At 35.0% G+C, this 13015-nt stretch overlaps 2 protein-coding genes across 2 annotated transcripts; one reads left to right on the top strand and one right to left on the bottom strand.

The window, feature by feature from the left end:
- Window positions 1–5038: 5038 nt before the first annotated feature.
- Window positions 5039–6638, bottom strand: LOC137576722 (uncharacterized). The gene is made up of 2 exons (XM_068289981.1): window positions 5279–6638; window positions 5039–5223 (listed from the first exon to the last, which is right to left on the bottom strand). The coding sequence occupies exons 1-2, from the start codon at window positions 6551–6553 to the stop codon at window positions 5212–5214; spliced, it is 1287 nt and encodes a 428-aa protein (XP_068146082.1). The 5' UTR covers window positions 6554–6638; the 3' UTR covers window positions 5039–5211.
- Window positions 6639–10420: 3782 nt separating this feature from the next.
- LOC137576893 (nuclear migration protein nudC-like) lies at window positions 10421–11649 on the top strand. Its single transcript, XM_068290232.1, has one exon. It carries the CDS (start codon window positions 10547–10549, stop codon window positions 11519–11521), a length of 975 nt encoding a protein of 324 aa, XP_068146333.1. The 5' UTR covers window positions 10421–10546; the 3' UTR covers window positions 11522–11649.
- The last annotated feature ends 1366 nt before the right edge of the window (window positions 11650–13015 follow it).

Genomic DNA, 13015 nt, shown 5'->3' with positions numbered 1-13015 from the left:
AACTCGGCCCCAGAAAAAACCCGTTCCTTATTCTCTGCATTTACTTAAAAAGTTTTTTGGTACGCGGGGTTCGAAAATAAGTTTTTGGTTTGAAAGTTTTCCATGTGTCTGTCTATCTGTCAGTCAATCTGTGTCTGTGTGTGTGTGGGTGTGTGTGGGTCTGTGTGGGTGTCTGTATGTGTAATAATCATATGCACAGTCAAAAGAAATGACGATAGCATTGACGATGCCTTTAAAAGTTTTGACAGGCAAGTCTGCCTATGGCAAAAAGCAAAAATCAAGAGTTGTCAGTAACAGCCCAAAATCCAAAAAGGAAATTTATTTGGAGTCATATTAAGGATATGCTCAAACTTAATAAATATACCTCAAAGTCATGTGTAGGTAGGTAAGTATTTCTTAGGAATTTATAGCTAGTTTAACAATTGTAACTCTTAAACAATTTTTTATTAATTAAAACAATAGATTTAAACACATACAATATACATATGAGGCGTTAGGAAGGTAGGTAAAGAAACATATTGATTGGTAAAATTGAATCAACTGTATGCCTAGATAACATTGCCTATAGAATCAGAAATTGAGAATTTTATAAATTCATTTGTCGTCTCTAGCCTTGAATCTATAAAAATAACTTGATAGAAGTTACTAAGCCAAGCCAACTTAACCAAGTTTATGATAAGTTCGAGCTGCAGGGAACCTGGAGGGATAAAGTCACATTAGGCTAATACAATTTTGGCAAAATGTTGTTGCAGTTTATAAGGTTGAAAAGTTAAAGTTTAAAAACCAATCACTAACTTTAATAATTTTAATTTCTATATTTTCAATAATCACAAAAAACTCAGAAAATCTGCTTAGCCTCAGCCTTTTGATTAATGAACTACAATTAGGCGAACGCATACGGACGACTAGCAAAGTAAAGTAAAGAGTAAGGTAGAATGACTAAATAGTTAATCTTTCAATGTGCAATCTTCTTATTTTATTATATTTCATTATATTTTATATTATTTCACTTTATAAGTAACAAAACTTACACGTTATAATTGGAGTAAAAAATGCTGTTTCACGTAAAGATTTTAGGTAAATCGGTTCCTACATACCTCACTGCCCCACTGTACCGATTAGATTATAAGACAATTAAAAGTGTTGACGTTAAGTAAGCTTTGGTTCCAGAAAAAAAGCATTAATTTTCCTTTCTTTTTCTTTCTTAAAAGTCTTCTTAAAAGTCGAGTGTATAGTCGAAATGATTTACTGATCGAAAAGTTAAAAGAAAAATGGTCGAATTCATTTGAAAATACTTTATTTTTTATTGCTGTTTGGTCCACTTCAGTGGAAACTTCGAAACTTTATTTCTAAAAACTACAATGGAACTTTTCAATGTTTTGATTTCCAAGAAGATTTTAAGAAAAGATATTGTAAGAGTTATAATCGTTTATTATTTTCTCAGCTTTAATATCAATTCACAATGGATGGATTAATATTTTTATGTTTTTCGCAAATGCACGTCTGGTCGCTGTAAGCTTTTCAGATAGGAAGAACGTATCAGCGTTGTCTTCTTTTAAGGTCATCGATATCACAACATTGATATCGATATAACTTAATCGCTACATAATACAGGTTATCGCTTATACAATAGGGTTCTTTTATATATGTATTGGATTAGCGTTATTATTGAAGTAAGTAAATAAGTATTATATACATACTTAGACCAGGGGATTTATATGTAGCCTACTACAACTCGGCCATTCTGACATTTGGATCTCCTGATCACGTAATCTTAAGTTATTTCTATACATTGATACATATGGATATTTTCTTATTATTAAGTAACATAGTAACACATTTAATATTTTTATATTTTTCTTCACATCTTAAATTTGATCTTTATTTTTTGATCCAGTGTCTTATATTCTGAATGCTCCACACGCCCTGATATGGGTTACGAGATACTTGAAAACCTTCCACATCTTTAAGTAAAAATCTATCATTTTTTAAAACTTTTTCTATTCGGTAAGGTCCTTTATTCTTTGGAATTAGTTTCTTTGACGTACCAACTGTGCTATCAAAATTTTTTACCATAACATAGTCTCCTTGCTTAAATTCTTTTGGCTTTCGTTTGCTTTTATCATAATAAGTTTTGTTGTAGGACTGAGCATTATTTTGAGCCTCAATTGCCTCATTCCTGATTTCTGTTAAACTCTTCTGCTTGGTGTCTTGATTTATCATTTCTAGTTTCTCTTTTAATTCATCTACTATTCGTCCCCTTTGTGACGTTCCAAACAACATAACACTTGGCAATTGTTTTACACTTCGATGCTGTGTATTGTTCATTGCATACTCCACCTGTTCTACCACTAAATCCCAATGCAATCCTTTCTCAGGTTCAACTAATTTTGCAATCATCGGGCCTAGACTTCTGTTAATTCTTTCTACCTGTCCGTTTGCTTGGGGAGATCCGGTCGCGATTTTAATATGTTTAATGTTATAGTTTTCTATAAACTCCTCGAACTCACTTGAAGTAAAACAACTACCTCTATCAGAAATAATACACTTTGGTTTACTGTATGTTCTAAAATAATCTTTAAGACTTGACAAAACTTCTTTAGTACTGGTTGTTTTCGTCGTATATAATCGTACGAATTTCGTAAACCCATCTACAACCACGAATATATGCTTTTTTGCTCTACCAGCACTCACTGGCCCATAATGATCAATGTGAATCAATTCAAATGGTCCATTGCCTTTAGGTATACAATGCAAGAAACCTTGTTCTTTTCCAGATCTTGGAGAATAGGCAACACATTTAAGACAGTTTTCAATATGACTAGTACATTTGTCTTTGAGGTTTGCGAACCAGTAACTTTTATTAATTAAATTAATCATTTTGTCTCTCCCTATATGTCCTATTTCATTGTGATACCTATACAACACATGATCTTCCATATTTTCTGGAACATAAAAGAGAAGTCTACCATCATTTGCTTTTCTATAAATCACTCCATTTCTCATCTCATACAATTTGTGTTCAGCCTTCTCTAATAATTTCCTTAAGTTTTGAATTTTAGGATCCTTTGATTGGCAAATTATTAGGTTATCTTCAAAACTTGTTGTTTCAACTACCATAACATTTGTACATCTGCTCAAAGCATCTACATGCTGCATTTTGTTTCCGGGCCTATAAATCAATTCATAATCATAGTTTTGAAGCTCTAACGCCCATCTAGCAATTCTAGGGTTAAGTTCAACTTTGTTTAATGTCAGTGTTAAAGAATTACAATCTGTCATAATCTTAAAGCGTTTACCTTGAAGGTAAATACGAAATCTGCGTAAAGCATAAATGATTGCAAGAGTTTCTAACTCAAAGCTATGATACTTTTCTTCTGCTCCGGTTGTTCGTTTTGAAAAATAGGATATAGGATGCAACAATTTGTCTGATTTTTTCTGAAGTAACACTGCTCCGAATCCTAAAGCACTGGCATCGCAATGCAATTCAACCTCATCCTTGTAATCGTAAATTGCTAACACCGGTGCATTTATAAGTTTTTCTTTGAGCAGTAAAAAACAATTTAATTCTTTTTCTTGAAACACAAATTCATTTTCTTTTTTCAAAAGATCATATAACGGTTTCGCTAAAATAGAAAAATCTTTAATAAATCTACGAAAGTACGAGCATAACCCAAGAAAACTTTGAACAGCCTGTGCCTTTTCAGGTATTGGAAAATTTTTTATCGCTTCCATTCCTTTATCATCTGTTTTTATACCTTCACCTGATATTTGATAACCTAAATATTTGACACAGGACTTCATAAATTCACATTTGTCCAAACGTAGCTCTAATTTATTCTTAGCTAATCTTATAAAAACATCCTTTAGAGTTTCTAAGTGTTCATTTATATCCTTGCTGGCGACCATGATATCGTCCATATACACAACTAACTTGTTGTCTTTAATCATATCACAAAATATCTTATTTATAAAGCGTTGAAACACAGCTGGCGAATTTTTTTAATCCCATGGGCATTCTTAAAAATTCGTATTGCCCTAATGGAGTGACAAACGAGGTGTACTTAATAGATTCCTCATTTACATGCACATGAAAGTATCCATTTTTAAGATCCAATTTTGTGAACACCGTTTTATTTACTAATTTGTCAAGTAGGTCATCTATCAGTGGTAATGGATAATTATCTTTAATCAAAACTTTATTTAGTTTTCTAAAGTCGATACACAAACGAATATCTCCTGTTTTCTTTTTTACTAACACGATTGGTGACGCGTACTCCGACTCACTCGGCTGTATAATTCCTTTTTTTAAATAATCATCTAATAATATTTGCAATTGATCTTTTTCTGTATATGAAAGGCGTCTGGGAGAACAACTAAAGGGTTTCGATTTTTCTAAATTTAATTTGATTTCACATCTAGTCATTGGCTCTTCTGGGATTGTCGCATTTAAAGAATAAATTTTAATTATTTGTCTTAGTTTACATTTGGTATCATAATTCAGTTTTTCGTCCCAATTAAAATCTTCAATTGTGTCTTCAGTGTAATTAATATTTGATAAGTCATTGACGACTTTTTCTAATTCTTCCTCAATAAATTTGTTATTTGATTGAATAGTAAGTATTTCGTGTCTCTGTTCATTTAACGTCCTATCAGACTGTATCCTATCTTTTTCCTTTAACTCTGTGTTATCTGTTTTATTTAATTCTATACTAACTGTTTCATCTAACTGTTTACTTACTATTTTATCTACTTGTTTACTAACTGTTTCATCTAACTGTTTACTTACTATTTTATCTACTTGTTTACTAACTGTTTCATCTAACTGTTTACTTACTATTTTATCTACTTGTTTACTAACTGTTTCATCTAACTGTTTACTATATTTTAAGTTAGAATTATTTGTATCTTCTCTGTTTTCAATCTCCATTTTTTGTACTGTAACCAATTTCAGTGCGCTTAGATTAAATTTCAAATTACATGCCGCTAAAAAGTCTCTTCCAAGAACTACATCGTGACTCATAGACTCATTCGGTACTACATTTAAATAAAAATAACATTTTATTGATCCTTTCAATACATAACATAAGGTTTTTCCAAATATGTTTAATTGGCTTTGATTTAAACCGAAATATTCTTTCAATACTGGCTCCAGTGTTAGGTGATTTGATATATGACGTTTTTTAACAAAAGAAATAGAGCTTCCAGAGTCTAGGAGGCACGCTGCAATTAATGGAGATCTAGATTTTTGACAAAAATATATATTGAATATTCTTACATATTGGTTGCCAGTCGCACTCTTCCTCTCCGGACATTGGGCAACAAAATGGCCAAAAGCACCACAAGCGTAGCAAGATCCTCGCTCCCTTTTCGGTTTATGACAATCAATTGCTAGATGACCCTTGGAATTGCAATTCACGCAACGCACATCCTTATAGACGCTGTTATAAGACTCTCTGCCCGATTGTGTTGGAATAGGATGTTTCTTTAACTCCGGTAGACGCACTGATGAAAACGCCTGAAGGATTTGCCTTGGATCCGAAAAACACTGGATACGTGCTTGATCGCGCAAACTTTTTGATGATATCCCGTCAATGATGCACTCCAACAGCTCCTCCATATCGATGTTGATGTCATCAGCCAGCCTCATCTTTTCATCGAAATAGGAACCAAAATTCTCGCTGGCTAGCCACTTGCGATTCTGAAATTTGCTTCTAGCCTCAGCTTTCGATGTTTTATTTCCAAATGCCAAGTAAAGTTGATCAAACAGCTGATCGACCGGCTCGAGAATACGTGTCGCACTGTTGTGCAGCCACTGTTGTGCTTTACCCTTTAGCTTAGCGATAAACAGCATCCGCATGCATACAACATCCAAGTTATATATTTGCGAAATATTTTGCATCTGAGAAATCCAAGCGCGAGCACAAGTGTCCCCATTATAATCCATAGCAACTTCCTTTGCTAGCGACAGAGCTGCTGCTGGTGAATCCAATAACTTGTTTATCATTTGGTTGGATCGCTGTTCAACACTACCATATTTGGCGGTGCCAATGTGGTCGTTGATATTTCCAGCGTTGCCACTGCAGTTGGTGTCTTTTAGAGCGTTGCCACTGTGGATGTTGACGTCATTAATGCTGTCAAGGCAATCGACTGTAAGATTGCCATGTGCTCGATCTGAAACCTCGAGACACAACTTCTGTAGCATGGCTCTGGTAGCATTGAGTTCTCCACGTAACTGTATCAATGTTACAGCTTCATCGTTTAATGCTTCCATTTGCTCTGGCTGAGCGCTGATTTGTTGTTCGACAGCTTCAATCTCCTCATCATGCGGTAGCTCAGCATCCACATGTTGAGCTAGGGGCTGATCACGGTTTCCTTGCTGCTCAATGTTTTCAGCTTGCTGAGACTCCGGTGGACTTCCACGCTGCTCTGGTGGAATTTCAAGCAGACGGGCCATAATTTCGGCTCTAGAGCCCGTTGTAGGCAGACCGAGACTCTGTAACCACTGTTTTAAAAACACTACGGAACACAAATTAAAGTTAACTTCGTTCATGGCGAGTAAGAACCACTTCTGAGATTGTAAGAGTTATAATCGTTTATTATTTTCTCAGCTTTAATATCAATTCACAATGGATGGATTAATATTTTTATGTTTTTCGCAAATGCACGTCTGGTCGCTGTAAGCTTTTCAGATAGGAAGAACGTATCAGCGTTGTCTTCTTTTAAGGTCATCGATATCACAACATTGATATCGATATAACTTAATCGCTACATAATACAGGTTATCGCTTATACAATAGGGTTCTTTTATATATGTATTGGATTAGCGTTATTATTGAAGTAAGTAAATAAGTATTATATACATACTTAGACCAGGGGATTTATATGTAGCCTACTACAATATGGACATTGGATTTACCATTTATTATACATTTCAATTCGTATTGCTCATTCGCATGGTCATGGAAACAAAACAAAAGCAATTCTCATTAAAGACCTTTTTGTGTGTCTGATATGGAGTACACATGAGCGTACCTCATTTAGCATAATGCTGATAATTTAAAAGAGAAGCTCCTGCCCAAAACTTTCATATTTGTAGAATGTAAATCCTGTTTCCCCCCCTTTTTTTTTTTTTGGGTGCATCGCATTTTGTATGTATTTTGTGTATGTGTGTCTGTGTGTGTGTGTTTGAGCAGATAATCCAAATCTCATTACGCGAAAGTCGTACTTAAGATTAAAAATAATTATTGCAACTTCTGTGCCATGGCATCGTCATCACGTAGTCGGCGCCAACCTGGCTAAAAAGTTGGAGAGTCGGGAACAGTGAGAAAGGAAGAAAGAGGGGGGAAAAAAAGTGAAAATTCAATTAGAATGCGCCAACTTCATGTGAACATGGAGCCCAGCCAGGCGGCTCTAACTGTCTGGCTTTGGGTTTTCCCACACAGAATTTTACCACCGTCCGTTATCTGTCTGTTGGTGTGTCTGTCTGTCTGTATGGTTGACTGTCTCACTGTGCTCCTAAAATGCAATGGCGGCATGTTACCCCAGGTAGGAGAAGGCGTCGCGTAATCCTTTTCCAGCCTGCAAGGCAACCACAATAATTTGATTTTACTTTGCTTTAACTTCATGAAAAAGTTTCAAGTTTTTTTTCACACACACAAACTCATACACACACACACATTGCATGACACCTTCACCCCTCTGTCTCCTGGTCTGATAAAGTTTTTAATTTTGCTGCTGAAACTCATTTAGAGCAACGCGTAAAGTGGAATGTCTGCTGCATATTAAATCTTACCACATACATACACTTAGTATACACATACATATGTACTTATGTACATAATACTAATACTCTTCTTCTTTCTATTGACTATATTCTATGCCTAACAACCAAAAAGTTAACCCGCCACCAAAGTTTGGACAAACGCATGGTGGAAAAAAAGATGATTTTCAAAAAATTTGCCCCACGAACTGGAAAAATACACAGTCTTCATATTCCTCTTCATTTACAATGTCGGAGGCGAATGCATTTAAATATCTTACCCAGGGCAAAGTGGGTAGTAGGTGGAACGAACAGTTTCACAATTGTCAAGAATAAATTTATATCTACGCATTTTCTTTTTTTTAGCCAAGAATAATATTTGAAATGAATTTTTCAATGTATACTCTACTAAGTTTATAATGAAATGTAAAAATATAAAATGAAATTTTTAAAAATAACTTTGTTCATTTCTAGCAGAAAGTAAACATTAAAGAGGATGCTTAGCTAGCCCATCTCGGGAGAAAACTTTGAAAAAGATGAATAGGACTAAAAATCAATAGACTCTGAATACGATTCATTTAAGTGTGATTAACTAGATAACCCAGTATTAGTTTTTACTTGGGTGAAGGAACTCGAAATGATGTGGCATATTAGCTTTAATTATTATTTATATAAGATTTAAGATAATAAGGAATCATAAATTTCTTAAATAGAAATTTGAAAACAAGATGAAATAATAAAAAGGAAATGAATTTGATTCAACAAACTAATTAAGTGGGACAATGTTTCATTTTCAAATTAATGTTTAAATATAAGATTTGTTTTTGTTATTGATTGGCTACAAGTCTTGGTAAAAGGATTAACCAAATCAAATTGGGACCAACCAATCACTGATCGAACTTTAGTCGCTATAACCAGAAGAACGTTATAAACGGAGTCGTTATAACCGGATTCTAAGGTAGTTGTTTCTTGTAAATATTTAGAACCTGTTTGAAACCGCAAAATTAGCATGTAATAGTCCCTTGAGTTTAGTGACAAACAAAGTTGTATAGTTTTGATTTTTCCCCACTGTTAATTAACATTCATCTTTGTTGTTTAAATACATGGATTATCTTCTTTAAATCTTAAGCTATAAAGTAACTTTGGGTCCACATATGTAGAAAACAGTAAAAGGTTGTCGAATCGGTACATTAGCATAAGTCACCAGGAAACAAGGCCACATTAACCACTGTGGGACCATCTGACACTTGGTCCTAGTCCATCTCATCAATTAAGCAGAGAGCCATTTTGTGGCCATCACTTATTACTAATTCACACCACAGCAAAAGCCAAAAGGACAAAAAAAAAAGCAAGTAACATCACATAGAAAAGAAAAGGATGCGGGGACAACCAAACTCATTTGTCACAGTGAAATTTATTAAAATGATTATCTCGTACCTACATTTCGTACAGAATGCGTAATTTTTCCCCATCCTAGAATGGGTTGGCACTTGCTTTCTTATTAAGGGACTTCAGTTACTACTCCTCTAGGTACTCCTTCCCTTCAATTCTCTTCTTTCTTTTTTTTTTGCCTGTACAGTTTTTGCCTTTGTCTCTGATAAGCCTGTGCGTAATGTTGTCTTGTGTTGTGTGTGTCCCTTTTTCCCCTTTTTGGGAGGGGTGGTGATGCTGGGGCCATAGTTTAATTGTTGCGCGTGTTGGCCCCGCCCCGCCTCGCCTCTGACGCTCAAATGGAATGAGCATGGGTTTTTCTGGGGGGCAATTAGTTCAACTGCCCCTTGGGGAATTTGTGATAATTAAAATGCTGCTGTATGCCGCAATATTTTTTAAGCTTGGCATATCAACTAATCAGATTGCTCCTATTTCAAATTTTCCATCCAGTCCTGCTCACCAGTATGCTTACCATGTCCTTTATACAAAATCAACATTTGCATTTAATTTGATGGTAAAAGGCACTTTAATTTATTTTCCAAACCCATTGAAAGTCATTTTACCTCGATTCCTCTTGCCGTTGTCATCCCCCCTTTCAACCTAATCCTATTAATTCAAATTCAAACTTTTGCGTTGAGTGCGAAAATTGGAACGTGAGCAGCAGCACCAGAGATGAAGAGAATGGACGTTGAGTAGAGTATTGTCCTTTTTGTTAACCAAAAATTGAATGCATTGTTTTCTTGAAAAAATATTTTTTCGTAAACTATTGTCGAGGAATCGATTTCCTTTGGACGACCAAACGACGACAACGACTGCCCAGGCAGTTGGCACCTGACGCAATCAAAATCCAAATCAAAGTGAAGCTAAACCTCAACCCCAGGCACAGTTGCTCAGTTCATTTTTTTGTTCTATTTCTTTCCTTTTTTCTTATTTGTTACTATGTGAGTGACTTCAAAGTGAGAGAGTGTTTGATTTCGATTATTACAAAGTCCTACTTTCTGCAGATGAAAATATGTATAGAGTAAAACTGCAAAAGGAACTTGGTGAATTCTATATGCATACATACAATTGCTGCAGATGCCCTCATGGCAATTTAGGTAAACAAAAATTGCAACTTTAAGAAACTTTTCAATTTTCTATTTCTAATCTAATCCAAGGACATTAACATAATATAGATTTAGCGAATACATAACACTGGATTTTCATCAGTGTTTAAAACATATTTGATCAGCTCACAAAGTATACTTAGATTTCATTGTCACATCAAACAAAGCACTGAAATTTTCATACGGAAACAACATTCAGAAGTTTCTCAGTGAAACTATCAAGTTAATTAACTACAAGTTCAGTAGAATGTCTGCTGATGAAGAACAGTTTGATAATGTACTCCTTGCCTTGGCCAAAAGACATCATGGAGGGGTCCCCGCCTTTTTGCAGACAATAGCGAGCTTCTTGCGTCGGAAAACCGATTTCTACACGGGCAACAAGAAGACAGAATGGGAAGAATTTGTACTCGATGTTTTTCGTACAGAATGTAATATGGCTTTGGCCGCCAAAGAGGCTGCCCAGCGATTGAAGGAGGAGAAACAGCTAGCCGAATTTCTGGCCCGTCAAAAGGAGAGGCATTCGTGCAAAGTCTCTGATATTTCCGATGGGGAAGCTGCTGATATTATCAGGGAAGAGGAAGCCAAGAAGCGTGTACAATTGTTGGAGGCCGCTTATGCTAGTGGTGATTGTTCAGCTCATGATCCAATATCGCAACCCATTGAGATGGTAGACGATGACTCCGAGAGGGCTGAGTTGGGTAAATTACAACCAAATTTGGGAAACGGTTGTACCTTTGAGAAATACATGTGGACTCAGACTCTACAGGATGTGGAACTAAAGGTTAAACTAAGAGTTACATTTCCGTTGCGATCTCGCCACATTGTGGTCAACATTGGTCGCAAATCCTTGACAGTGGGCCTCAGTGGTGAAAAGCCCATCATCGATGGTGAATTGTGCGCTCCAATCAAGCAAGAGGAATCGGTTTGGGTATTGCAGGACAGTAAAACGATTTTAATAACATTGGAGAAGATCAATAAGAAGACCTGGTGGAACCGTCTGGTCACCACAGATCCCGAAATATCTACACGCAGAATTAATCCAGATGTATCGAAGTTTTCCGATCTGAACGAAGAGACGCGCAATTTGGTTGAGAAAATGATGTATGATCAGCGTCAGAAGGAAATGGGTTTACCAACCACAGAGGATATCAAAAATCGAAAACTACTTGAACAATTCAAGCGAGATCATCCCAATATGGACTTTTCCAACTACAAAATTTAATTAGTTTACAACAATTGCTGTACCATATCTTCTCAAATGTATGTAAATCTTTGTGCAACCTTGCAATTTTTGAATAGGTTCTAGAATCTAATATATATAAATATACACATACATATCTATGGCAGGTACTTGATCTGTTTTTATCTATTTCTATGAGAATAATTTCAAAATTTCAACGACTTTTTCAATCTCAAGTCTCCCAGGTCACATAACTGTAAATTCCTTTTAGCTTTCAAGTACTGAATACTGAATGTAGATCTTATAGAATATTTATTTTAAGAGATATAATATGATCCGACTGCCTTGTTTGGATTCTTGTTAAAAGATCCTTGAAAGCAATTTGTAGAAAGAAGGAAGATTTTGAAATAGAGAAATAGATAATCCGTTTGAAAATTAACAACGAACACTGTAAAGTGACCTAGAAAATAGCTTCCAGAATATTTCTGCTAGGATATAAATATAACATATTTGATCCTTCAGTCGCTTTTAACCCTTTTTACTGGAACGAATTTAAAAGCCAAATACCGACCCGGAATTACATTAATAAAAGTAATTAATTGACTCAGCCGATTAACAATAACAATTTTGTAACTAAATTTCCCTTTTTTAAGTAGACTTTCAGCCTTTTTCAGTGTTATCCTTAAGTAATGGAGAATTTACATTCCTTATCTAAAATTCTGATTTATCTATCTATTAGGGAATGGCGCAGAAGTTGTTCAAGTATTTGGAAGCTTCTTAATTTTCAATTTTTGCACATTTTTACCACCCCCTTTTGACTGTGTTCGGTCTCCCTTCAATTGCTTACTTTGCGCATTATGCAAATTTTTGATGAAACTACAAACAAAAAGTTTTTTTTTTTGTTTTGTCCGCAGCTGGTGCTGTCGTTTTGCAATTTTTGCCAACACAAACAAAAGTTGGTAAATATATATATGTATACTATATCTTTTTTTTTTTCATACAGTAGTTAGTAGGCACATGCGGTAATATGCAAAAAGTGAGAAAAAAAAAAAACACAAAATCCTTTGAAAACTCGTCAAGAGAGAATGTGTTTTTCTTTCCAACACCAATCAGGCTGAGTGTTATTCTTTGGTATTGAAAGCGTGGCCAATTTAAATCTTTTTAACAAGCAAATACAATAAACCAGAGTGCCATAAGTACCCAAGGCTATGGAGTGGTTTTTATGTTTGGAAACTCGCGGTTTTTCATAGAACACTTTTAGGATTCTTGTTGTGACATTATCTGTAAAAGGTTCACTATTGGGACTCTCATATAGCTTTTAGTCCCATCAAGGATTTACTGAGTTAAAGAAAGGGTGAAAGGGGTATACACCAATATTGTTAGAAACTAAGTCAATTTATAAAGTTTTTATATTAGGCTATGTATATATATTGTTTTTAGAAATTGAGGGAAGATAAAATTTCGGAAAATTTACACTTTTCACCCTTGTGATATTCACACTCCCAGTCGTTAACTAGTCACCGTCTATATTTTTGT

The sequence above is a fragment of the Drosophila tropicalis genome, unplaced genomic scaffold (genome assembly GCF_018151085.1).
Source record: "Drosophila tropicalis isolate 14030-0801.00 unplaced genomic scaffold, ASM1815108v1 contig_1187, whole genome shotgun sequence".
Classification (NCBI taxonomy): domain Eukaryota; kingdom Metazoa; phylum Arthropoda; class Insecta; order Diptera; family Drosophilidae; genus Drosophila; species Drosophila tropicalis.
This window is presented reverse-complemented; position numbering and strand designations above follow the sequence as displayed.